The following is a 24,933-nucleotide window of genomic DNA, read 5'->3' as shown; positions in this document are numbered from 1 at the left end:
CATGCATGTACAAAGCAGAGATATTGGCGAGATAGTGGAGTATTGGTGGAGCTGGTAACTATGTTGGTGAACTGAACGGTAATATCTGCACTGGTCACTGTACAAAAAACACTGTTACATACTTTGCATGGAGCATTTCTCAATGTGGTTGTAGTCCAGTTTTTTTTCCCCCGAAACAATTTACATCATAATTTGCCCATTTGTGATACACATACGCTATATGGCTCTAAATGTTAATTCTATTATTCAGAACACATTTTTACTCCAGTACTCTTGACTAGCAGTCGCATCAAACTTACATGTGGAGACTAAATAAAGCCATACAGCCAGTTGTCTTCTAATACATTTCTAATCTACTACAGGAGACATATATTCTTTGCATAATTATACCATACAAGGAGCATAATTGTTATGATTATAAAAATGACAAATTATATTATTTAGTATATGTTATAACAGAGGAGAACATTATAATAGTGGAGCTTGTAGTGGTAACTTGGATCCAGACAAGCAAAATTATTAAAACTATTCACCTCATTTTTGCATTTGGGTACAATATTTTACATGTTTTGTCAATGGGGTTTGACCTAAGTGTTCCCAGTCCTGCCCCAATACAGCAGAACACAGCAAAATGGATTGACCATTAACCATACTTGCCCACTCTCCCGGAATTTCTGGGAGACTCATCCCGGACTCCCAAGAAAGCAGGCAATTTTCTTGCATCCTGTCCACTTCCTAGTAAAGGATGGGAGCCAACAAGACGCGATTCTCTGTGAATTGCGTCACTTTAGCCCTGCCATCCGTGGCAACATGGCACATTGAGTCGCGGGGACAGAGCCAGGATGATGCAATCCACCACATCCCAAACCAGGGCCGGACTGGGACTAAAAATCAGCCCTTGCATTTAAAGTACACAGGCCCACTTTAATTTCAGCAGGAAAGAAACCGTGTGTGCTGCCGAAAAGGGTGTGACCAGATGGTGTTGTAGGTGTGGCCAACATGGGGCATTGATACATACATTATAACAAAACATTACATTTATCATGCCCTCCCAGCCACATCATGCCATCCCTCCAGGCACATTATGCCTGGGGGAATGGCATGTATATAGAAGTACAGCCCACTGTACTTATCTATGCTTCTGGTGCTGCTGACATCCATCAGGGTGGGAACTTCCTGTAGAGTGGGCAGGGAAGCTCTTAGTCTCACAAGATTACCAAATCTTGTGAGACTTTGAGCTCCTCGGCTTGCTCTGCAGGCTGTGTACTCCAGGACTGGGAGCAGCTATCCGCTCACTGCTGCTAACCAGAGCTGGATTAACGCTCAGGGGGCCCCAGGGTATTTAAGACAGGGGGCCCCTATTATGTTACATGGTTATCATTTTAGACATATTCAGACTTAGTAGTGCAATTATAAGCTGAACAAGATTTACACTGATCTTGGGGGTTAAGGACTTGCTGTGTATTCTAAAGAACATGAGGGGGGAAAAAAGTGCAGGCTCATTATAAACCACTTGCAGCATGAAACATGAAATAATTGTTGGTTGTGTGTTATGCCAGCAGGGGCACTTCTAAGAAGTCTGCTCTGGGCAGTGCTTAAGACATCACTGCTCTCAAACTGCTACCGAGTTATAACCACTAGAATTTGGCATTTAGCAGCAGCTGTAAAATGTTCATTAAATGTTTCTCCCTACAAAAACACAATATTCAGAGTCTATTTCAAAAATCTTTATTAAACATTTCATTAAACAAATTTTTTTAAAAATGTTTTTAAATATATGCAGCAAACGATAAGTTGAACACACAGTGCAAGAAATATCATTTTACGTACCACTTCTATTTTTTTCGAGTCTGTATAAACTTAATATTGTACAGAAAACAATTGCTGTGTCATTCAAACTCTTAGGTATCCAGTTCAAGTTAAAATAATCTCTCACCACCTCATTATGACCCCCCCTTCCACACACACACACATACATACTGGTCATTTATGGGTTTTTTTTTTTATTTGTCCTTGCCTATACAATCCAGTGTTGAAATATACAATATTACAGTATCTAAGAGAAGCCGGTGACAAGTTACATGGAAATGCAGGTGTGCAGACTCATTGTGCCCATTACTATGACAGCTGGGAGCAGTGTACATTGTCTGTATCCATCACTGCCGGGTTATGGAGATGCAGGGACATACAGAAAATAGGCTCATTATGAGAGGGTGCGAGATGTGTGGATGTGGGAAGGATTTTTATCTATGACTAACTTGACAACCCTTTTACCCAGGCAGAACTGTTCTGTATAGTAGTAAAACCAGTAATGCTTCACATTATGACAATAAGATACAAAAGAATCAGCAATAAAGTGGATTCTGGATGTCGAATTTGTTCTGACATTGAATTCTGTTATTTATCCTTAGTAGCTGTAGCATTAATTCTTAATACTCATATTGATGGGATCAAATGCAGTGTGTACATTGGTAAGCAATACATTTATAGTGTGTGAAACCACATATCTCCAGTGGTCTCTTGCCTACACTGAGACAGACGGGGAACATGATGTGGCCAGTCCAATATCATCAGCTATCAAATAAATCTTACTCTATATTTATTGAACTTTGGTTTTTAAATGAACAACTGCTACATGAATCAAAAAAATTGTAAATGTGATTTTATGTAAAAATCACAAAATATTACAGAAGCACAGACGACACCTATCATACATTGAAGAGAAGGTGTGTAACTACTAAATAATATGCTTAAAGTTGACTTTAAGCTATAAATATAGGTATAGAAATGATATGGCACTGTTCAACAGCAGCTTTAAAAATACTTAGGACTTCACCTGTAAAATTTTCAGGAAACGATTATTTGAGGATGTATTAACATTTTGCCAGTAGAACTCTTCTCCTTGACCACATCTTCTATACTTCCAGGTTCCAGCTAACTTTGTAGCTGGACATTTCCCATAATCATTGGCCAAATGCAAGGGGAGAATGTTACCCTGGCAATCAAATGAAAAGATCTCCAGCCCTGCAGCTGTTATAATAGTAAAGCAGGATAGGTGGGGCTGTTTTACAAGCAAAATATTAACGAAATCACAAGCAATCTATTGTTGAAATGATTACAAAATGGAGTTCACTTAACAATTTTCACAGGTTGTATAGATATTGCACCACAGTAATATAGCCACATAAAATATATTTTTATGTAAATCTCGGTTCTATCAAAGTACAAAGAGTTCATTACAGAAAAGTACAAACACCACTCTTAATTTTTAACGGAAACAGAACTTTTCACCAGGCACTACATCACCCTGTTTATTACAGCATATCTACGTATTGTACGTAGCGTGCGTACCATCACTCATTCTTTATCCACCATCTCCTCACAGAAGTGCAGTCGTGAGCTATGGAGATAACCAAACGTATAGTATGACGCTCAATATTGAAGTTGAATCAAGCCATCAGCTGAGATTGCACCAATTTACGTGGGTGAATGGAGGTACAGAGGAATTCCATATAGACAGTGCATTATTTTTTAAACAAAAATGAAGTCACCTCTGCCTGGTGAATTGTACACACATAGTTCTAGAAAATAATTGTAATTCAAAAGATGAAAATTTGAAATTGACAAAAAAAAAAAAAATTTCCATCCTTCTCAGTTTGTCACATACAAAACGGAAATACACACACATTAGGACACAGGAGATTAAATGATACTATCTTTTACTAGAAAAAAGATAATACTGGCACACTATAATACACTTGTCAAATATTTCTGAATCCGTGAAGGGGTGAGACATTCTTATAATTGAAAGCCTAATTGTGTACATTTGCAGCCATGAAAATATATTGCTATACCCATGTATAGACTGTTTTTATTAATGTATTTTAAATTTAGGGGAGTATTTTCTTATTTACTGAGTTACAAATGTTCCACACATTGCATTGAAAGTAGGAAAACACATAACCTGGATAAAGATCTTGTATACATACTTGTAGTCATTTAAACAAACACTAACAAATGCAAACGATATTTGAATTTGGAAGATTCTATTTTACGTCCATCAGTATAAAATTAAATTGACGTTAACACAGATGCACAACAATTCCATCAGGTTGAAGCATTTAGATCAGCAACAAAGTTACTAAGCGTTCCGAAGCTATAAGATTCAGAGCCATGGACAGAAAAACCATCAGTTGCGATAGACCTTGAAAGTCAACCTCATGGGTCAGTAATATACTGAACTGGAGATAACGGTCAGCAGTGTACATCAGTGTGGCACCCCACTGTTCTGTGGCTGTTTATTCTTGTGGAGAGGCTACTTCTGGTGTGATGTTGCGGCAAGAAGCTGCTTACAAAGCAATGCATTGTGGCGCTGAAGATATTCGATTGTATCACCTTGTTTTTCAACAACTTCTTCTAAGCTTGCTCCGTTGCTAAAAGAAATAAATCAAATGTAAGCACTGAAAAATGACACACACACTCACTAAACAATATATTTGAAGTTATGAAGCCGGTAGGCTTCTGAAAACAATACATCTACAGAAATATTTACAAATAACCAATCGCTTCTGCAGTAGTAAAACATTTCTATTCTTGTTGTTCAGCAATTGAATTTCTAAGTAGTTCTATTAATACATTCCTTTGATGCCTCCAAAATTTAATGTAAGGTTGTCTACCCTGTGTATTATATTATTTTTCATATTTGTGCTATGTGTCATTACATTCTTTTCTTGTTTTGTGACTGTATATTGATGTTGATGACATTGGACTAGATTTACTGAGTAAACTAGCAGTAGTGTCCACCCCCCAACAATGGATTTTATTTTGGGTTTTTCGGTAGGTGGTACATAAAGCAAAAAGTAAAATGGGGAGGGGAATAAATGGGAGAGGGGTTACACGAGGGTGAGGTGGTACAGTGCACACATACTAATGCCAGTATTACAATGTACAAAGGTAAACACAAGTGAGCAAATTGCCACAATCTTAATAGATAATATAGACCTGGGGCTTTATTGAGGGAGGGTCCAAGGCACGTGCTGGGACCATTATATAGCGCTAAAATGGATGCAAGAATCTCATGATCGAATCCAAACCAGACCAAGACCTCACGCATATAGACCCACTGGGGCCTGTCAAAGGCCTTTTGAGCATCCAATGACAAAAGCAGCAATTTGCACCCTGTTTTATTTGTCTGTTCGATAACATTGATCACTCTCCGGGTGTTATCGGATGCCTGTCGGCCCAAAACAAAGCCCACCTGGTCCGGATGGACAAGGGATGGGATTAGGGGATTAAGTCTGTTTGCAATCAATTTAGGGTAAATTTTTCACCAGCTGCCCATCTAAAGACACTATCACAATCAGTACCATCTGTTTTTGCCTGCTTGCTGGAGCTAAGAGTAAAATTAGAGTTAGAGCAAAACAAGAGGGCCCTCCGTTCAGCTTAAAGGGGGCATTGGTGGTATAGCAAATCAGGATCCTATGTCCCTAAAAGCAGTAGGAGGTGGTTTAGCCAAAATAGGAGTCTCCTGTACAGCCATAACACTCGCTCTCTGCTGGTGGAGAGCACCAGGCGGTGTTTATTAGATGAATTTAAACTCCTCACATTCAATGAGAGAAATGTAACCATTTACGGGAATAGCCAAAAGCCATAGCTGCACAGGAATACCCAAATATAGAAAGGACGCTTCCATAGTCAATGAAATAAAAAATCTTGTGCACAGCTGAGCACTGTGTGTACCTGGGAAGGGTAGAGGACCTGGGAGTGAGGAGGAAGAGGGAAGGGGGGGGGGGGGGGGTAAAGGGATAAACAGAAGCCATGTACCCATCCTTACCAATTTTGCTGGGTTAACCGGCAAAATTGGTAAGGATGGGTACATGGCCCGAAGGTAGGAGTCCCCACCTACACTAATAATGTGACCACTTGCTACCTATCCATAACATTCACAGAAAAAGTGTACACATCAACATACGAACACAGACTCCAAAACCAAGTATAAGGCACAATATAAACATAAATAAGAGTATATATTTTATCATGCCTTCTAGTACATTATCTGAGGCCTAAAGAAATGAACAAATATTTGGCTAAGCAAAGAAAATCCATTGGACAGAGTCCTGCTTACTGGTCTGGGACCCGCACCCCATTCAGTAAGCATACCACCAGCCTTAATCTTGCAATACAGTCATAAGAGGAGTCCTGCACCAGAGTCCAGAGAAACCAAAAGGTGACCAGGCAACAAAGCAGGTCCCGCCGGGGAGAAATGATCCTTAAAAAAGGAAAAAAAAGCGGAGAATGAATCGATCGCGACCACTCCTGTCGAACTTGTGCCCGGTGTCGGGTCAGCAGGTGGTAACTGCATATCCAGAAGATGCAAAAGTTGTACTCCATCGTCCATGGAAGCAATTATATGAGTGGCGATGTTGCGCTGTATTATAAGCTTAACCATCGGTAATAAATCTCCCGATTGCACAGGGCTCTGGTGATGGCCTGGAAGGACCGCTGCTTGGCAGCAGTGGCTGGAAAGATATCAGGGAAGAGCTGTAGTTCCTGGAGAATCTCTGCAGAGGCTCTAGCTGCCGTTAATATCTTCTCTTTGAAATAGTAAAAATGAATCCACATAAGCATATCATGTGGAACCGCCACCAGGCCGGACTCGGTTTCGGGACCTGATGTATGTGATCCAATAATATGTCCTGGTCTGATGCATCCGTAAGAAATTTTTGGAAGAGTTCTTTAACAAAATCAGGCAGTTCAGAATTCGAGACCGACTCTGAAATGCCTCGTATTTTAAGACTGTTCCGCCAAGAGTGGTCTTCAATATCGTCCATTTTGTCTGACATAGGCTGGCAGCCCAAGTCCTGGCTTTCGTGTGAGACTATAGGTTCGTTAATTGATGCCACCAACTCCACCATCTTATGCTCAATATGTGGCATTTTCCTACCTAATTCGGTTATTTGCGTGTTGATTTCACGTATAGAAGAGCAAAATGTCAGACACCAGATTGGTTTTAAATGAAGCCAGTGTCAACTGCATCGTTTTGACGGTGAGCGGACCATCATGGTCAGCATGCAAGAGTAAGTTAGCAGAAGGTGTAGGTGCAGGAGGGGGTGGAGTTGCAGGAGGGGTGTAGGAGGGCCATCTCTACCTTTACTGGGCACCTTATTTTTAGCTGAAGCTATCATGGAGGATGAAGGAGGCGATTTGAAAAACTGGACCTCTGAAGCCGGTGCATTATCCGTATTCTTTTTGGGTTCCATTGCGACTGTGAGGCTGGGATAGAGGCAACGATGGCCCAGATGTCCTGGGAGGAATAGACAGTAACCAGCAAGGTCAGAGATAGTGGGTGTGGTAGCAGTAATAAACATAGCTGAATTTAATGCATGGTCATGAGGGCATGGGTGGAGGGCTCCTCCACCCATGAGATCAGACGCAGTGCATCTCAGTGGGGAGCGAGTACTACAGGTGTGATGGACAAGCAATTCAGAAGTACTTGTAGCGGAATGGCTGAAAAGGGGCTCAACAGTCAAGGGCATTACATTGCCCGGTTCCACACAGATCCAAGTGTGTTTTCTCAGGAAGGGTTTTGTGTCACTTGCATACTGGGCAGAGACTTAAGACAGAGCCTCAATATAACTGGAGCATAGATCTGCAGCCCCAAATGAAAGAGAAGCTGCAGGGACGTCACTGCACCTACCCTACTCTGGCGTTTGGGGTCCCGGAATGTGAAAGGGGTTTCTTCCTTTGCATGGGTATATTGTATCACAGGAGGAGTGCTGTGTCCACTCCAGAGCCCGAACTTCAGGCCTCTTCAGCTCCAGACTGGAAGGGACCATCTGCGGTCCATTCACCCAAAAGGAGACGCGAGTGGTGTGTCAGGGGGTGGGAGGTATGGCCGGACCGGGGGGCTTAATCGGTAGTCCCGGTAAGGTAAGCCTGAGGGATGAGTGGGAATGCAGCACTTTGTCGATCTGGCTGCTATTGGGAACTGAGGCAGGGGGCTCGGTGGCAGTCTGCTCCAATCCAAACAGGAACCCTAACGGTGTAGGTATTGATCGGGAACGACAATCTTTTTGGGCCCATGCATTCTGTGATTTGCAAGTCTAAAATTGTAGTGGACGGATACTTTATGGCAGTAAAGTAAAGAAACAGACAGGATGTTATAACCACCCATCCATACTCTTATGGTTTGTCCACACTAATCGTTTGCTATCAACGTCAGATTTCAATGCGAAAAACAGCTGGGGAACTAGATTAGTACATTGATCCATCAACCTATAAACTGTGCTAAATTTGTTGTCTGTATGATCATCTCTAAGCTGTGCATATCACCGACCATATGGATAACATAGGTGGCACAGTATATAGATCATTGAGTCCCTATGCTACGCTATTTCTCCAGTGGTTTTCTAGCACAGCCTTCTATTTGGAATATAAGAGAATACTCTGGTGTGGACATGCTCTAAGTACTTATACTTAGACAAGAGATTAAATAATCTGTTTATCTGTACAATTACACACAGATATACATATGAAGTGCATGGGGTCGGTGGAAACTTAGAAAATATTAAAATAAATTAAAAACGAAAACAAAAAATAAAAATATCTAAAAACAGTAAAAAAAACAAAAAAACACACATTGATTTTATTATAAATCAGTGAAAACCGTTCAAATTTCATATAAAAAATGTTTCAGCTGTGTACATCAACTTTCTACCATCTTCTAAATGATCAGCAATATCAAAATATCCAATATTGCTGAAACAAGTTACCTGAATCCAATTCCTGGGGTGACATGACTTTGAAATGTATACATCTTCTCTTCTTCAATGATGTCAGGTCTAGCCATGCTTCTATTAAACTTGTAGATTTGCACTAAAATGTAAATCATATTGTTTATTAATAACCAATTCTATTATAGAAATGGTTTATAGCAAGGTGATCTCAGAATTGAGGATGAATAAAGTATTCGATGAGTTTTGATGAAGTCAACAAACACCTGCTGTGTACACGTGATCAGACTGTCAATTCCTATGTATGCAATGAACCAACAGATTGTTACTATTTCATAGTGCAGTATGAATGCAAAAATCCTAGTTGTAGATATCAGCTTGTATGAATAACTTGCACTAACCTGAGGAGATAGGCAGCATATATTTTTTTTTAATGATAATCAGCAGCACAGAGACTGCTGGGAAATCATATCTTAGTTATAAGCAAATAAATACAGTTCATGTCCACTTTATTGTACTATTAAATGTTCACTACAATACACACGCTCTCTAACTGGATCTATGACAATAGCTTCATTAGGAAGATCTGTACAAAACAGTGTGTTTTCATAAAAGGTAAAATGTAATGTTCTATGCAATACACCTATGAAACATGCAGAATGATTACTCATGGTATATTTATACTGTTTTGCTACAGTACAGAGAAGGAAACTATAAATATGTAGTGCACAAAGTTATAAAAGGGAAATGTATAAAAAAAAAAAAGAAAAAAAAAAGTTTAAACTAAAACAAAATAAATTTATAAAAAATAAATAAAATAAAAATAGAAATCTGCAGTTTCATTGTGCAGCCCAGCCAGGGACACGTAACCCACCCAGGATCCAGGCCTGGGACACAGCATAGAAACATCTATACAAGGGGGTTATTTATGGAGCAGAAACACCCTCTTTACACATCTGTGACACTTTGCCTGATATTTTGTGGCTCTATGATCTACAAGTCACCTCAACTTAGGATCATTAGGGTTTTCTTATTTTTCTCCTAAAATACTGAATATTTAGGATGTAAAGCAACATTCAGGATGTATTTTTCTTTAGCATTTTAATATATTAATAATATGTGTAGATGGAATAAAGATTTAGAAGTGGTATGCTGCAGACATCAGTAGCCAATGCTCCTTTACCTTCACAGATTGCACATATTTGCTGCATTCCCAATTTAGACTCAATCTCAACTACTTGAAGCTCATGAGACTAACTCTTTTTCACATTGGCACAACTAGTCAGGGACATTATCGCAGATTTCCTGCATTCCATATAGAACGCCCTGATCTGACCAAGTTTGCACCTCATGCTTTCTATAGGTTTGTGGCACTTGCAAACTACACCATCATTTTATGCCAGAATGTTCATGTAATGTAATGACCGGTTAAGAAACTACAAATCAGGCGCATAGCAAACACCGAGTTTCTTTCTCTACGACGCAAAGGGTTGAGCAGCTGCAGCCCTCCAAGGCTTTTTTGTGGCCTCTCGTCTTCTCTGACAGCCTTTATAGTGGTATTCAGTACTTGGCCCCCGATTATGAAGTAATAAACTACATGTATATACATATGGATCTTGCATGTAGCAAAGACGACCAGTGTAAAAAGATATAATTATAACAAACCGTCTAATTATTAACCCTCATTCTATAGATCACCAACATACAATCTTATAATCATATTGACCGGTTATTCAAAGAATCACAAAAAAACAGATAAGCAATTATTTGTGTACTAACAATCGGCGAATAAAGTTAATTTGGGGTGGTGCTTGTGGCATAAACGCTATGAACACTATAGGGTCATCTTGGATACAGTTAATTTTCAAGTGTCTTCTAATTACATGACTATCAGACGGCAAAGAACATTTGACGATTAGCGTGGGGAGCAATCGGCCACATATTCCCTCAATTAAAAAAATAAATTTACGTGTTTGATAATGCTTAAATTAAAAAAAGCTGAAAGATATAGGAAAGTTATGCAAAGGATAGGTTGGTTGATGCCTATGTACCACAAATGCAGAAACGAATATTCACACGTTGCAAAAACAAGATGCAATTCTATTCTGTATTATTTTTTTTTTTATTTGAGAAGAGGCAAAATATATCTATATATAAAAAAAATATAGAGATTATATATAGAGATAGATAGATAGATAGATCTCCTTCAATGTTTTGGAACACGAGTACTATAATAGCTTTGTGAACACAACACAAAAATAAATAAATCAGTGTCTTCAAAAATGTAAGTCCTCCACATATATAATAACTATACAGATTTGATGGTGATGAACAAAGAATGAAAAAAAAAATATATACATTTACAGAACTGGTTCATGCTTATCCAAAAGGACAACTGTGTCTGCACAGCACTTCCCCAGTATATGATCCCACTTATGATGTCCCATTAAACCTTCTTTGTGCTCCTTTGTAAGGAGAGAGCAGCCTTCCACCATTGTTCACCAAGACCACCTGCTTGTTTGGGAACAGAGTATATGACTTGAACTATGTGGCTCACAATGACTCTCCCACAGAAGCACATGAATATCCAACAGCAGGTTATAAAGTAATCAGACAGGCCACCATCGTATCGGTTGCTGGTGGTCCTTTCCCACCTCCTCCATTGTACATTACATTTTAGAACATAAGTGTTTGATACTTTAGATGTATTCATGAGAGCAAATGAAAACGAACTGAAAAGCAACCATAAAACTAGCATAAAACAGTAACAGAGCAAAGACTGTGGGAAGCTGCTCAGTAAGGGGATAATTAAAAAAAATATACAAAATCCTTAATTAGAAAGGCTTCAGAAATGCTTTTTATTACCTGTAATTATTGTTAAATATTAATAATGTAGGGTGCTTGAATACTCTACAGCTCTGAACAGTAGGGAAAATAAAGTACAAAAAAACATAGCCCAGGATATACAATGTAGGACCCGACAAATGGACCTACAAGGTAGACAAATTGGGTGGAGTGAGGTAGGGAGAACCCTGCTTGAGAGAGATTACAATCTAGTGGATTTAATATAATTGTGAATGCTCAATCCGGATGACGATTAAAATTGACCGTTTCAGTTGACACCACGAGGCCTTTCAAAACGGTATTTGTTTCTAATATGTTAATCGTGACTTAAAACTTGTGCCAACCACACAAATCGACAATTTTCAAGCTAAAGTAACAAAACAAATTTTTATTATCTTGATACGGTTTGTTTATTTCATGTGCTTATTTTATTTTTCTCCTATTTCTGTGCAAGTATCAATCCTTTGTGGTATACCTCATAGGTTTTATTTTCTTCATTTTTCTCAGTAATTTAGAATCTATGTCTTGATACTCACCAGAGCCTAGTATATACCCGCACTATGTGTTACTCTTACGTTCAAGCATTGGCAGCAATTCCATTTCCAGTTCATGTTTTGACACAACTTCCAGTTTTTGACCAGCACTCATGTCTGGTGGTAGGTGGCGTCACACATCTTGACAATGGCAAGTAGACTATGTGAAGCATTATTGAACAAAGTAGTTTACTGCATTGCTGCAAGTTATAATGTTCATTGTGTTACACAAAGGCTACAGGGCTTAAAGATAACGACATACTAAATAATTTTTTGAGAGAATGGAGGAGTTTGTACAGAGGCATCCTTCCACTTATTAGCGCTGATACTTAAGGAGAGAGAAGCATCCCATAAATGTTTTAGTAGTGTGTAGCCAACTTTTCCACACACAGACAGACTATGCTATGCCCTTTGTATTCCATTATTATTATCAATCATCTTTTATTTATAAAGTGCCACAAGAGGTCCAGAGTGTCATACATGAAATTTACAGTAGTACAACAAACAGACAGCAACGATCCATAACACATTACATAATACATGAAAACAAAACACAAATACCATGAATCTACTATTTAACAAATAACACACATCACTTAGAAAAGCAGGCCTAGATATACAGAGGGTGATGCAATAGTAGTAGGAGAATATGAGGAAAGAGGTCCCTGCTTGTGAGCTTACATCCTAAAGGCTGCATATCTGTGCAATCTCAGTGGGTATTCCAAATGTCTCTACAACATTCAGATAGGCCCTTATGGAAAGTTTTCCCAAGCATATAATATGACTTGGCTACTCCATCCAAGACCTGAATGTCTTTCTAAAGCAGTGATAGTCAACCAGAAACACGTCAGGGGGAACATGGATGGTCCTCTAACCTTCAACAAGGCCGTAAAATTACTCTTAATATCAGTAATAAGTTAAATCAACACATTTAGTCAAAAGAAAAAGATCTGTAATGACAAATCAGCAGTCCGTTTAAACAAGTGTTACAAGCTATAACAAACAAGTCTGATAAAGCAGGAAGAGGCTGGGGAACACATGTGAAGGCTCGAAGGGTTACCTGTTGCCCATTTCTGCTCTACAGTATATGGAAAGTAGGTAGCCACATCAATAAGGACTGCAGGGAGACCCATGTTAACCAGCCAGTTGTTGACCCAACATATTATGTCAAAAGCCTACTCAATTTTTCTCCTCAACCAATTGATTGTCATCTCATTTTGAATATTCATTTGACTATACAAAAAACATTTGTTTTGTCTACAAGAATAAGATAGAATTCTTAGGAGCCCGTGTGTATGAATAAGAAAAAATATTATATATAATATAATTTTAATATATAAAAAATATATTATATATAATATTTTAATATACATACATTCATACATATTCAATTGAGAGTCGTGATTACTTAAAATCTTTATCTCTTCACTAATTTCTGGTCATCCATTTAGGATTCTAATCTAAGAGCACCCAATTCACAGAACCATAATCTTGATATCTAATTTTCACTGAACAACCACATCAGTGGCTGCCATCAGAGATCGTTCTGTTGCAGAAACAGATACTTCTACTCTTGAGACACATCACCACTATGCATTTGAAAGGAAAGAGTCTATGAATGAGTTGGAGAAAGAAATGGGGACATTTGCTGAACTGATTATTAGAGGGCAAAATCGAAAAGAAACACGTCTCCAGGATATACTAAGACCTTAAGGATCTTACAAGTCTGTTTATTTTCATCTAGCTTTGCTTTTGGATTTCTACAAAGTACCTTTGGTGTTTTACACAACTGACTTGGCTCTATAATAGAGTTATACATCTAATAAAACACTACGCTGGTGTTCTCTATTGGGTCTTGTCGCTCTATGTTTAATCCTTAGTTTGCTGTACAGCTCAATCCTGCCTATGTTATTTTAATAGGAGCCTAAAATAGGCAATCTTATCCTAAAGCAGGTGTAAGAAACACCGATTTTAAAAGCTTATTTCATTTAAGCACAGCGAAGGATTGGGGAGAGAGGCTCAACTTCAAATACCGTAAATGACAAAAGCCATCTACTTAGTGAGATGTTTGTCCAATTAAATGGAGGAGGACATTGATCAGAATGGAAAAAAAAAAAAAAAAAAAAAAAGAAAATCACTTCTCCTTTTAAACACCAGGGATGTAAGTAATCAGCCTTTGATGTTAGGAATTGAATAGAATTCAAAACCTGGCTTTGCCTTGGATGGTTTTCACTTGCAAAACAAAACACCACCTTCAAAGTTCAATAACTAAACACAAACAAGCAAAAGACATGACTTCAAAGTAAATCACTGAGTTTCAAGGAGAATTTAAAATAAACAAATAAACAAAATTACAAAGAAACAATAGGGGTCATGAAGACAAGAAAGATAAGCCACTGAAAAGATTCTCTGGAGAACTTACAGATCCAAGGACCTAAACTATGACTGCATCTAACCTGTAGAGTTGCAGGGCTGGTACTATGTCACATCTCATGGAGGTTAGAAAAGGTTGATTTACTTATTTTGTTGCATTAAAGGAGATTGCCAGTGCACTGTATGCAATAGGCTGAGCTCATGAAAGGTTAATGTGCACCTGCCATATTGTAGGCTCATGCAAAATTCAGGAGATCCAGACCTATCAATTAACAAAGAACCAGTGATATCGGTGAAGCACTTCATGACGCACTGGTTTCTACTGCATTAATAGTCTCTATTCCCTTATATATTGGTCCAGCCCACAAAATGGTTCCCGCCACTGTCTGTAAGGCAATAGTTTCAAAAGGCAGGCACAAAAGGAGCGACTTGTGGATTTTCGTCTAAGTGGCATGACCAGCAGACAAACAAATGATGGCAGATGGCGATTCGGTTGGGGAAATCCAACGAACGGATCACAGGGATGCCCATGTTAGCTGATGACTGCAGGACTTTCTACCTTAATGAGCAAATTCCAGTCATATTCAAATTATCATCACTTGGAACTATTAGGTTGCACATGCTGCTGCTTTAGTCAATAATGACCACTACCAAGATTGTCAGAGAACATATGACACAGAGGTATGTCTATTGAACTTTAAGGCACAGCAATGAAAAGGTTAAAATGGGTTTTCTACCGTAGTACAAAAACTGGTTCTTCCGATGAACTACCTCAACCAGATTTCACCCTTTACTCAATTCAGCAATATCCCAGGACTTATAGGGACCTCTGCCGAATAGCCTATGTAATCATTTCTCACCACCCCAAGAGCAGGGAACTGATGGGGGGTTATAAATGACAGCTTGTATTGAAGGCATGCTGCAGCCAACCAATCAGGAGGGAAGGGCCTTTCACCAAAGTGATTGTAAATGGATGGGAATTTTAAAACCATGTAGTTTAAGATGAGAAAACTTCTGCAGTTTTCCTCCAACAGATAATATGTGCACCAGGGAGATATGGGTGTTCAGCTTGAAATGTTAGCACTATATTTGTTCTCGGGTGAACTAATTAACAGGATAAAATTTTTTAGTAGTCAAAGCCTCTCAAATTGACTTCCCTGTGCGTGGCTATATTGGCTGTTGATCTGATTGTAGCAGGGATTTCAACACTAAAACAATCATTCTACTTGTGGGCATCTTAACACTGTCCATATATATATTATTATACAAATACATATAACTATACCAAATACCTTGAGAAAATTGAATTCTGCACTTCTCATAGAGAGCTATTGCAAATACTTGTGTATTTCTTATAGTTAGTTTACAGTAGTTAAATGATTCTGAAATGTAATCTCCAATAAAAATATTCACTCCCTTTAAAAAACAAAAACACCCATAAAAAAACCCAACAACTATAAAATGGATAAGACACTGAAGAGAAACAGGACAAGAAGGGTGGAGAATGAGAACCTGAACAAACGACAGTTACACTTCTAAAAAGTAAACAAAGAATCAATTAAATGGTTACAGGGCCACCAACAGTAAAGGTTTTCTTTTCCCCATAATATACGTCTTTATGCCATTAGAACATTACTTTCTAAATGCAGAGTTTCCTTTACTACTTTTACAATCTGCCAGTTAAACATACAGTCTAGCTAGTCTTTAGCACAACTACAAATGTCTTGCTTTAGTGCAGGGGACTTTTCTGGCCAAGAGCATCAACGGGAGATGGTGGTCATTTCAAATGACCACAATAAAACTTAACTTGCTTAAACATGTAAAATACGTAGACTTTACTACAGGAAAACAGGAACTTCTTCTCAGTTATGCCATTCCTCTCAACATTGTTAAAAGAACCAAACAAAAAATGGGGACGGTGCACCACAAGATAGGGTGCGGCCATTACATGCAGGGGGCATGCACACAGGGAGCATGCTATTCCTATACCCTCTCCCCCACGTAGTAGCACATCCCCCCCCAACGTAGCAGTGCATTCTTCCCTCCCCCCCAACCTAGCAGCAGCGCATTCTCTACCCCCCCCCCCCCCCCCACACATAGCAGCTCATTCTCTCCCCCCACACATATAGCTGTAGAGATCTGCCCCAGATCTCTACAGAACTTCGGATCCGGTGCCCGTGAAGAGGGCGAAGATGGAGACTGCCGCTGTGTCCCTGGAGGGACAGAAGATGGCCCTGGCTGCAGTGCCCCTGAAGAGGGTGAAGAAAGAAGCAGAGAAAATCTACTCACCGATCCAGTGGTGAGTATTTCTTCCTTCCTGCAGGGGTTGACAGCGGAGGGAGGATGAGCCAATCACCTTCCTCCGCTGGCCAATCGGCGGCCGGATGAGTGAGCCAATCACGGCTCACCTCCGCCCGTTCAAAAGATTGGCGCCGCGGCGAGCCAATGAGCGCTCGCGGCGGCGCCTAGTAATGATGTTCCGCCGGCGGTTATATTCAGAAGATCGGCGGCAGAGTGAAGAGCGGACGTCGTGGGTCGTCTGGAGCGGCAGAAGACGACACTGATGCCGGAAATGGCAGGGTGCCCTTGTTAGGGCAATGAGCTACCCTGCCACTGAAAATCACCGCTGGAGACGTCGAAGGGAGCCCTTGTAAGGGCTGAGAGCGCCCCCGTCCAGAACACTGCTGAAAACGCCGCGCCGAACAGGAAAAGAGGCGCCACCGGCTGGAGGGTCTGGAAGACCCGGAGAAAAAAGGCTGCGGGGCAAGTTGAGTATCCTGCGCAGAGCTGGTAAGTATACTCAGCACTTAGGTCGGGCACAAGGCCTGTGGCCACAGTCAGGCGCTAGGCCCGTGGGGGCACTTGTTAGGGGCACAAGGCCCAGGGAATTGGGCACAAGGCCCTGTAAAGAAAGTCAGGGGGCTATCAGCCCTTTATAGAGTATAAAGGGCACAAGGCCCTTGTAGTTAGGTAGTGGGCTAGTGCCCATAGTTAGGAAGGCCACAAGGCCTAGTGAGGCAGGGGCTAGTGCCCCTAGGTGACAGGGCACAAGGCCCTAGTTAGTGGCCTAGAGGCCATAGTGAAGGGCACAAGGCCCGAGTTAGTGGGCTCAGAGCCCAAGGTAGAGAGGGGGCTAAGGCCCATAGTTAGAGCACAAGGCTCTGTAGTCAGCTGGGCAGAGAGACCCATGGTGTAGGGCATAAGGCCCTGGTTGTAGTCAGTGGCGTGAGAGCCCTGAGTAGAGTGGGGTGCGGTCCTTTGTGTGAGGTGAGTACACTAGGTGGGAGGTAACAGTAGAGCAGAAGGCTCCTGTTAGTGCTGAATTAACCGGCTGGTTAGATAGCAACTGTGTACTTGCATGGTCAGCCTGCCATATACTGTAACAGAGTATTATTCCATCTGTGCATCGAATATTGCCTTGTATATTGTGTTTGGGGCTGTGCTGTGTTTCTTTACAGGTTCAAGACGTCAGGCCCCCATTAAAGGTAGGCTCTTGTTTCATGATTGTTTTCCTGCATTGACCTGTACTGTGGGGACAAGGTGTAGTTACAAGCTTACACATAGCCAGGGAAGAACACACCGTAGTTTTCCCGTCCTGTAGGTCCCTGGGGTTACGCTGGTTTCCAGAGGGGGTGATTGAGTATCTCACTGGCAGTGCGGCACAGCTTGATTGAGTTCCAGGGGCGGCCCGTGGTTCTGGTTCAGTGTCCCAGTCCTCAGTTCTGGCAGATTCTTTGGCGGTTCCGGAGTGGGACAGGTGTTCCACTTGAGTGGAGGCAGTCGTTTCGAGTTCCAGTGGTGACGAACGGCGGTTCCGTGCGGCAGTCGACACTCCGGTGGTGTGCTGTTCCAGCGAGCCTCTTTCGGGCCTTGTGCAGCCGGTCCTTAGGATTCCATGGGTGACTCCATAGCAAGAAGACAGTCTTCTTGGTACGACCTGGGTGAGGGTGTTAGGAACAGCCCTCTGGAATAGACCGTGAACACGGGCTGGTGTTCCCCGTAAAGTACAGAGAGTAGGTCCCGGTAGTACACCACACCTAGTTGTAGTTATCGTTATATAGTTAAGTTGCTATAGGAAGGCTGTGTGTTATCTGTCGCCCACAGGTGTCGGGGAGGAGCAGGAAAGCAGGGATCGGAAGTTGGAGTGCCTGGTGAGTATAACACTGGATTCCCTCTTTCGGTTAGGCCCTCACTGAGAGGCGAGTGGGGTACTTGAGGCGGGAAGGTTCCCAGTCTCAGGTACCCGTAGTCCAACGACTTGGCAAGAGAAAAACGAGGTGGTGGTAAACGAGCTTGACTAGTGTCTTCGCTCATTGCCGTGGTCTTGGACAGCCCTTTCCTGGTAGGCACGGCCGTAATTCCTGTTTCTTCCATAGAGGTAAGTGGTTGGAGGTGACAGAGGGTCGGTTGCTGATCTCCTGGGATAGGACAGCGGCTCTGGCATCGGAGGCGACCATCGTTTCTAAGGCAAGTTCATCTGTGTGAGTCTGTCCTGTTCCCCGTAGGCGTTACATAGCGGCACATTCTCTCACCCCCACACACATAGCAGGGCATTCTTCCCCCCCCCCAACAAACACAGCGCAGGGCATTCTCTCCCCCCCCCCCCACACACATAGCTGTGCATTCTCTTCCCCCACCCACACACATAGCTGCGCATTCTCTTCCCCACACACACATAGCTGCGCTTCTCTCCCCCACACACATAGCTGCGCATTCTCTTCCCCACACACACATAGCTGCGCATTCTCTCCACCCCCACACATAGCTGCACATTCTCTCCCCCCCCACACACACACAGCTGCGCATTCTCTCTCCCCCCCACACACACAGCTGCGCATTCTCTCCCCCCCCCACAAACAAGTGGCACATTCTCTCCCACCCACATAATAGCACATTCTCATCTATGTAACAGTCTCACTCCAACTGTAGCAACACATTCTTACCTGCCCAAATATCAGCACATTTTATGTGCACACCTCTATATAATTGGGAACATCTCCCTAATCGTGCCTTCACCACTCCTGCCAGCTAATTTAAATAATCTCACCCGGCAAAACAAAATCTTGTTTTTCCACTTCTGTGTAAAACAAATCTGTACTTAGCGCGGAGTGCCCAGATCTGCCATTGGAAAGTACAAATGTGTCAGAAATTAGTCTTCTGGTCTCCATCGAATGTCAAAAACATAAAGGATTTAACTGTATGGAAAATGCTCTGTCTGACAAATAGTATGAAATAATGGATATCATCTCTACTCCTCTACAGGCACGCAGTAAACACAGATTAATTGCTCGATTTAACAGTGAATGCTATTCTCCTGGCTATGCACAGATAACACAACATACTCATATAACCTGCAGGCTATGACAGGACAAAGCCGCTTACTTTCTGAGCAGCACACATCCAATTTCAGATAAGAAGATGACGCAAACACATTTGGATTGTAAATCTTCAATATAAAAGGAAGATTAAACAATGTTTAACAAACAGTAATGGAAGGGGAAAACAAAAGAAAACCATACAGCTGTTCTATATATAATCATTTGACACAAAGGAATAAGCTGCAGACTGCTTAGGGGAACACATAACGTAGGCTACCAGCTAGACAGACACGTGCAGCCCTGAGTAGGAATCACTCAAAACAGCTTCCAGTTACAAAATCTTTACTGCTCTTCGTTTACTAGTAGATAATCATGTAGGAAGAAAATATCACCTTGAGCTGGAATTTAAAGCCCTGCAATAAATGACAGCACAGACAACTATTTTCAAACAAGTAAAGAATTGTAATATTTATTTGTGGTACAGAGTGACTGAAAAGTGTCAGTCAACACATTTGTGTTTGGTTTTGTTTATGGGCTTTGTAAGGTGATCACCATTTACATTAGAAAATCTGTTCTGTGGTATGAGACCTGTTCTTCTTTACTGTGAACTGGCTTGTTACACTAAAAGTAATGTCTAGTGAACAACACCAGACATGCAAAAGGTTCCGTAATCTACATCAACCAGTCAGAGCTTTGCTTTCATTTAATATGAACAAAAATATAGCTACATGTTGACCGTTTTCTTCCAACATTTAGCTGTGTTTATACCCAGCCATGGGTGCTTGCGCAAAGAACAAACAATATGGTGCCTCACATGCTTTACAGGAACATATAAGAAAAATATAAGGTTCCCATATGTTGACAGAACTTAATATATGTCACAGTGTAAACCAACTTTCCTTGGTCATCAGCCACTTCGGAAAAACTAAGCTATAGAGGTTGAACGTAGCGTCGTTGTTTGGGATTACGTACCAGAAGTTTGTAGTGTATAGAAAAATATAGATAAGTTCACCATCTTATCAGAAATATCTTCCATTCCAATGAGGTCCATGAAACTGTACACTATATGCATTGTATATTTGCTAATGTTATTAGTCGCTCTTTAATAAAGACAACTTGTATTTTATATTTAATACGTTTTGTAAGATACTTCCACTTTCAAACATTATATATTATGCCAAAATATACATAGTTGCAAATACAATATGTTGTGAGAGTCACTTTGGAAGATATAGCATTGCCCGCCCTACTCTGAAGTTAAAGGGTTGTTTGTGTAACAGACACCACTATGCAGTTTAGAGATTATCTCGCCCGCTCCTTTCCACTTAATTTTGTGCCACCTTCTTCATCTGGTGATATCACAGGGGCGAAACTGAGTGTTTAGCACCGCTATTAGATTCAGTACTAGCGGAACCATTTATCAATGTGCGGCAGTAACAGATTTAACGATTAAAAAAAATATTATTTTTTTTTTATTTATTTTTTAAAATCGCTAGTCCTGTCATTTTTTCTGCCAACAGGGCTTCCCTGTCCATGAATAAATATACCCCTAAATAGAAGTTGTAATTTATTTCCAAAAATAAATGCACATGGTACTGTGAGGAAGTTAGGAACTAGGGGTCACAGGAATAAAAGAGAAACAGACACATTTTTGTACAAGTATTAGCCCTAGGCCCAATATTATTTAAAGGAAGAATTAGTCACACAACTTCATATTGATTATTAAAGGGTGTCTTCAGCTAAAATTTAATTGTTACACATTACTCTTCCCATCAATTAATTTGACACGGCAGAGAGAGAGAGAGCAGGAGATCTAGGGCTAGATTTACTAAGCAGCTGGTTTGAAAAAGTGGGGATGTTGCCTATAGCAACCAATCAGATTCTAGCTTTCATTTATTTAGTACCTTCTACAAAATGACAGCTAGAATCTGATTGGTTGCTAAAGGCAACATCCCCACTTTTTCAAACCCGCAGCTTAGTAAATCTAGCACCTAGTCTCTGCCAACACTGCAACAGAATTTTGTCCAGGTACTGGACGACCAGAGGATGTGGGCAAAGCGATTGGCCCCTGGCGTGGAAGTCCACAGATCTGCTAGTTTAGTTTCAGGGAGGATATGTTAAGGGGCATTAAATTTTTGGTAGAATTACCCTTTAGCATGCAAGTTAGGGATTGAAAGATTAATATTAATATAAAAATGTGACAAATCTCAAATTTATTCTCTGACAATTCAAACAAGGCAATTTACAGAATACAACATTTAAAATGTCTGATCTTGAGATTTACACATTTATGCATTTTATTATCACCTCCGTTAAGAAGCCTCAACACTTTAAGTAGAAAATCATGCACATATGAGGTGTTAGGTTTGCTAGGTCTGGTGAGCTAAAAAGCTACCACACATATTATCGTAATTTCTTGGATGAAAACAGGAAGGTGGTGCTAGTGACAATAAGACTACAAATACAAAGTATTTCAATTTGTGGAATCAAAAATGAATCTCGGACACAACGTAATATAAAGACACACTTTCATGCAAAAATATGGAGTGCTTTTAGGACAAACTCTACGGTAGATGAGTGTATAAATACATCCATGCATTGCTTATATAATACTATCTTGTTAGCAGAAAAAACATGCTGTAAATCATAGTTAGAAGTTCCCTTTTATTTTATATCCAGCATTTGAATCTGGTTTCTAATTGGTTGGTATGGTTTACAGCAAATAGCACTATTTTATTTATTAAAACAAATAAATCGATCTGTTATAGAAGCAGCAGGTATTATTGTTCTCCATCACATTCTTTTTATGGGGGGGAGGGTTTAAGCACTAAGCACCAATGGAGGCACTGATGGAGACTAGTGTGAACTGGTGAATGACTTCATTTTTTAAAAAAAAAGAAAAAATACATTAAACAAAAATTTACATCTGCTGCCGAAGATTTGGCAGTTCCTGGGCTGATCGGAACACTTTCAAACATGGGACACAGAATGCCAACTACAACATGAAGGCTACATCTGAATTAAAAAGTGTAATCATTAACAAGCGTCAGTAAAATAAATAAAATACTGCTTTATTGCACATGTTTGTAACAGCCCAATTCTATATTTTAAAGAAACACCATTAACATACATGACAGTGCTAGCAACTTCAGTGTATGCCGCTGCATTCTTTTTTTACCTGCTTGCAAGAAGAGCACACATTTCCATTTCAACAAAAACTTTACTCTACTACATATAAAACATGTTTTTGTTTAGTGCCAATTCTATCATACATAAATAACCATAACTTAGTCTCCATCCTATGAATGTTATTGCCCAGGCCTATGCTGCATTGTGATCAAAGCTAACCGACACAGGTTTCAATGATCCTTATATAAAATGCACATTAAAAAAATGGATAACCGACAATAGATGCATGAGGTCCTGCTCTGAACAAACCATGGTCGGTCCATCATCCATGTTCTTGATCTACCTATAAGCAAGAACTGTTATGAAATTGGTCAATGATCCATTTGCAGTTCGCATGAAAGAGCAGACTGGTATTCAGTGCCATCATATGGGCCATAGAAAATATAATTCATGCCCGTTTTACTCACATTTGGCTAAGGGAACTTGATGCTATAGCTAGTTTATTACCATGTAAATTAACTGGAAATTTAGCATCAAAACCACAAGGTTGGGAAATGATTGCACGAAGAAAAAAATGAAAAAAAAAATATATAAAAAAGTCAACTGGTTCTAAATGAACTCAAGAAAGGAAACGGTTTCTCAATCAGTCCTGTCTATATACCCACTAGAGACTGCATAGCCTGACTGAAGTGTTTGATCTAGGCTGTGAAAATATCCTTTTATCTTGTTAATTGCTCAAATAGCTTGAAAAAAATAAATTAGCAACTGTTGCAAGAAGACAGCCATTGAATATGATTCTAGAGGATACTGAACCATACTTTTATTTTGGGCTTCAAACAGGAATACAAGCTTATGTCTGCTAATGTCTGTCTGCAAAGATGAGGAATGGAAAATGCAAAAAACATAAGTCACCCTCATCAAATTTACAATATAACCTGCCGTGTAATATGCATGCCCCATATCCAAAGTATTTACTGAACAGAAATCTGGATTAATTAAAATGCAGTTGTGTGGCTGTATCTAGATTTCAATGGTTGTCATTATACAGCACAAGACATCAGCACAAAGAAAATCATTATAATACACTGACCCATTATATTATACAGGCACCAGTAGAGAAACCAAGTGCACATACAATGCATGTACAGAACATAGTCACCGACAGTTATGAGGAAAACCCATTTATGCTAAACTTTTGTGCAGCAGTGTGGCACAGTGGCTAGCATTGCTGTCTCGCACCGCTGGGGTCAGGAGTTTGAATCCAACTAGAACGCTATCTGTGTGGAATTTGTCTTCTGAGAAAAATGACCATAGTATCTGTGTGTGTGGTAGGCAATTTTGATTGTAGGCTCCAATGGGGCAGGAACTGATGTGAATACCCCATGTACAGCATTGTGCAATACAACTGATGCTATATATATAAAAAAAATAAATAATAATAATACTGATAATAATAATAATAATAATAATAATAATAAATAATAATGCCCAAATTAATGGCATTGCATAGTGAGTCCGGGAGGATGCCTACTTCCAGGAGGACTCCCCAAAATTCAGGTGAGTATTTAAGTAAGAATTATTGTTTCCAAACAATTTTATCAAAGCTCGTGGACTGGTGTCTTTTTTCTAACCTTATAACGTGTATCAAGATTTATAGTTTCAAATATTTCAATTGACGTTAACTGGCATCATGTCAAGTCCTAATTCAAATGACAACGACATTTTGAGAACCATTGTTCTACTGTAAATAAGCACAAAACATCAAACACATACTAAATTGTTAATGTCAGAAAGTAGCCACTGCCAACAATACTGTAATACACACCTAAAAACTTTTTTCCTTTGGATTGTTTGAATTATCTCAGAAGTTAGGTTTAATTCTAACTCTTACATTTCTTTTAATTGTTTAAAATACATATACTGTTAAAAGGTTTATTGTAGCTTCATAAGACAGCATCAATTCTCCACTGCTTTGGTGTTTGAAGGGATAAATATTTTGGGTCT

General features: G+C 40.0%; 1 protein-coding gene across 1 annotated transcript in view; it reads right to left on the bottom strand.

The window, feature by feature from the left end:
• Positions 1-1,712: 1,712 nt before the first annotated feature.
• The window catches only part of TMEM192 (transmembrane protein 192), a 55,015-nt gene continuing 31,794 nt past the window's right edge, over positions 1,713-24,933 (bottom strand). The window contains exons 5-6 of the mRNA XM_075197999.1: positions 8,772-8,874; positions 1,713-4,433 (exon numbers count right to left, since the gene is read on the bottom strand). Coding sequence (XP_075054100.1) covers positions 4,316-4,433; positions 8,772-8,874 — 221 coding nt within the window. The 3' untranslated portion in view covers positions 1,713-4,315. The remainder of the gene's footprint in view (positions 4,434-8,771; positions 8,875-24,933) is intronic.

This window comes from Mixophyes fleayi, chromosome 1 (assembly GCF_038048845.1).
Source record: "Mixophyes fleayi isolate aMixFle1 chromosome 1, aMixFle1.hap1, whole genome shotgun sequence".
In the NCBI taxonomy this organism is placed as follows: domain Eukaryota; kingdom Metazoa; phylum Chordata; class Amphibia; order Anura; family Limnodynastidae; genus Mixophyes; species Mixophyes fleayi.
The sequence above is the reverse complement of the archived record's forward strand: the minus strand, read 5'-3'. Positions and strand labels throughout refer to the sequence as shown.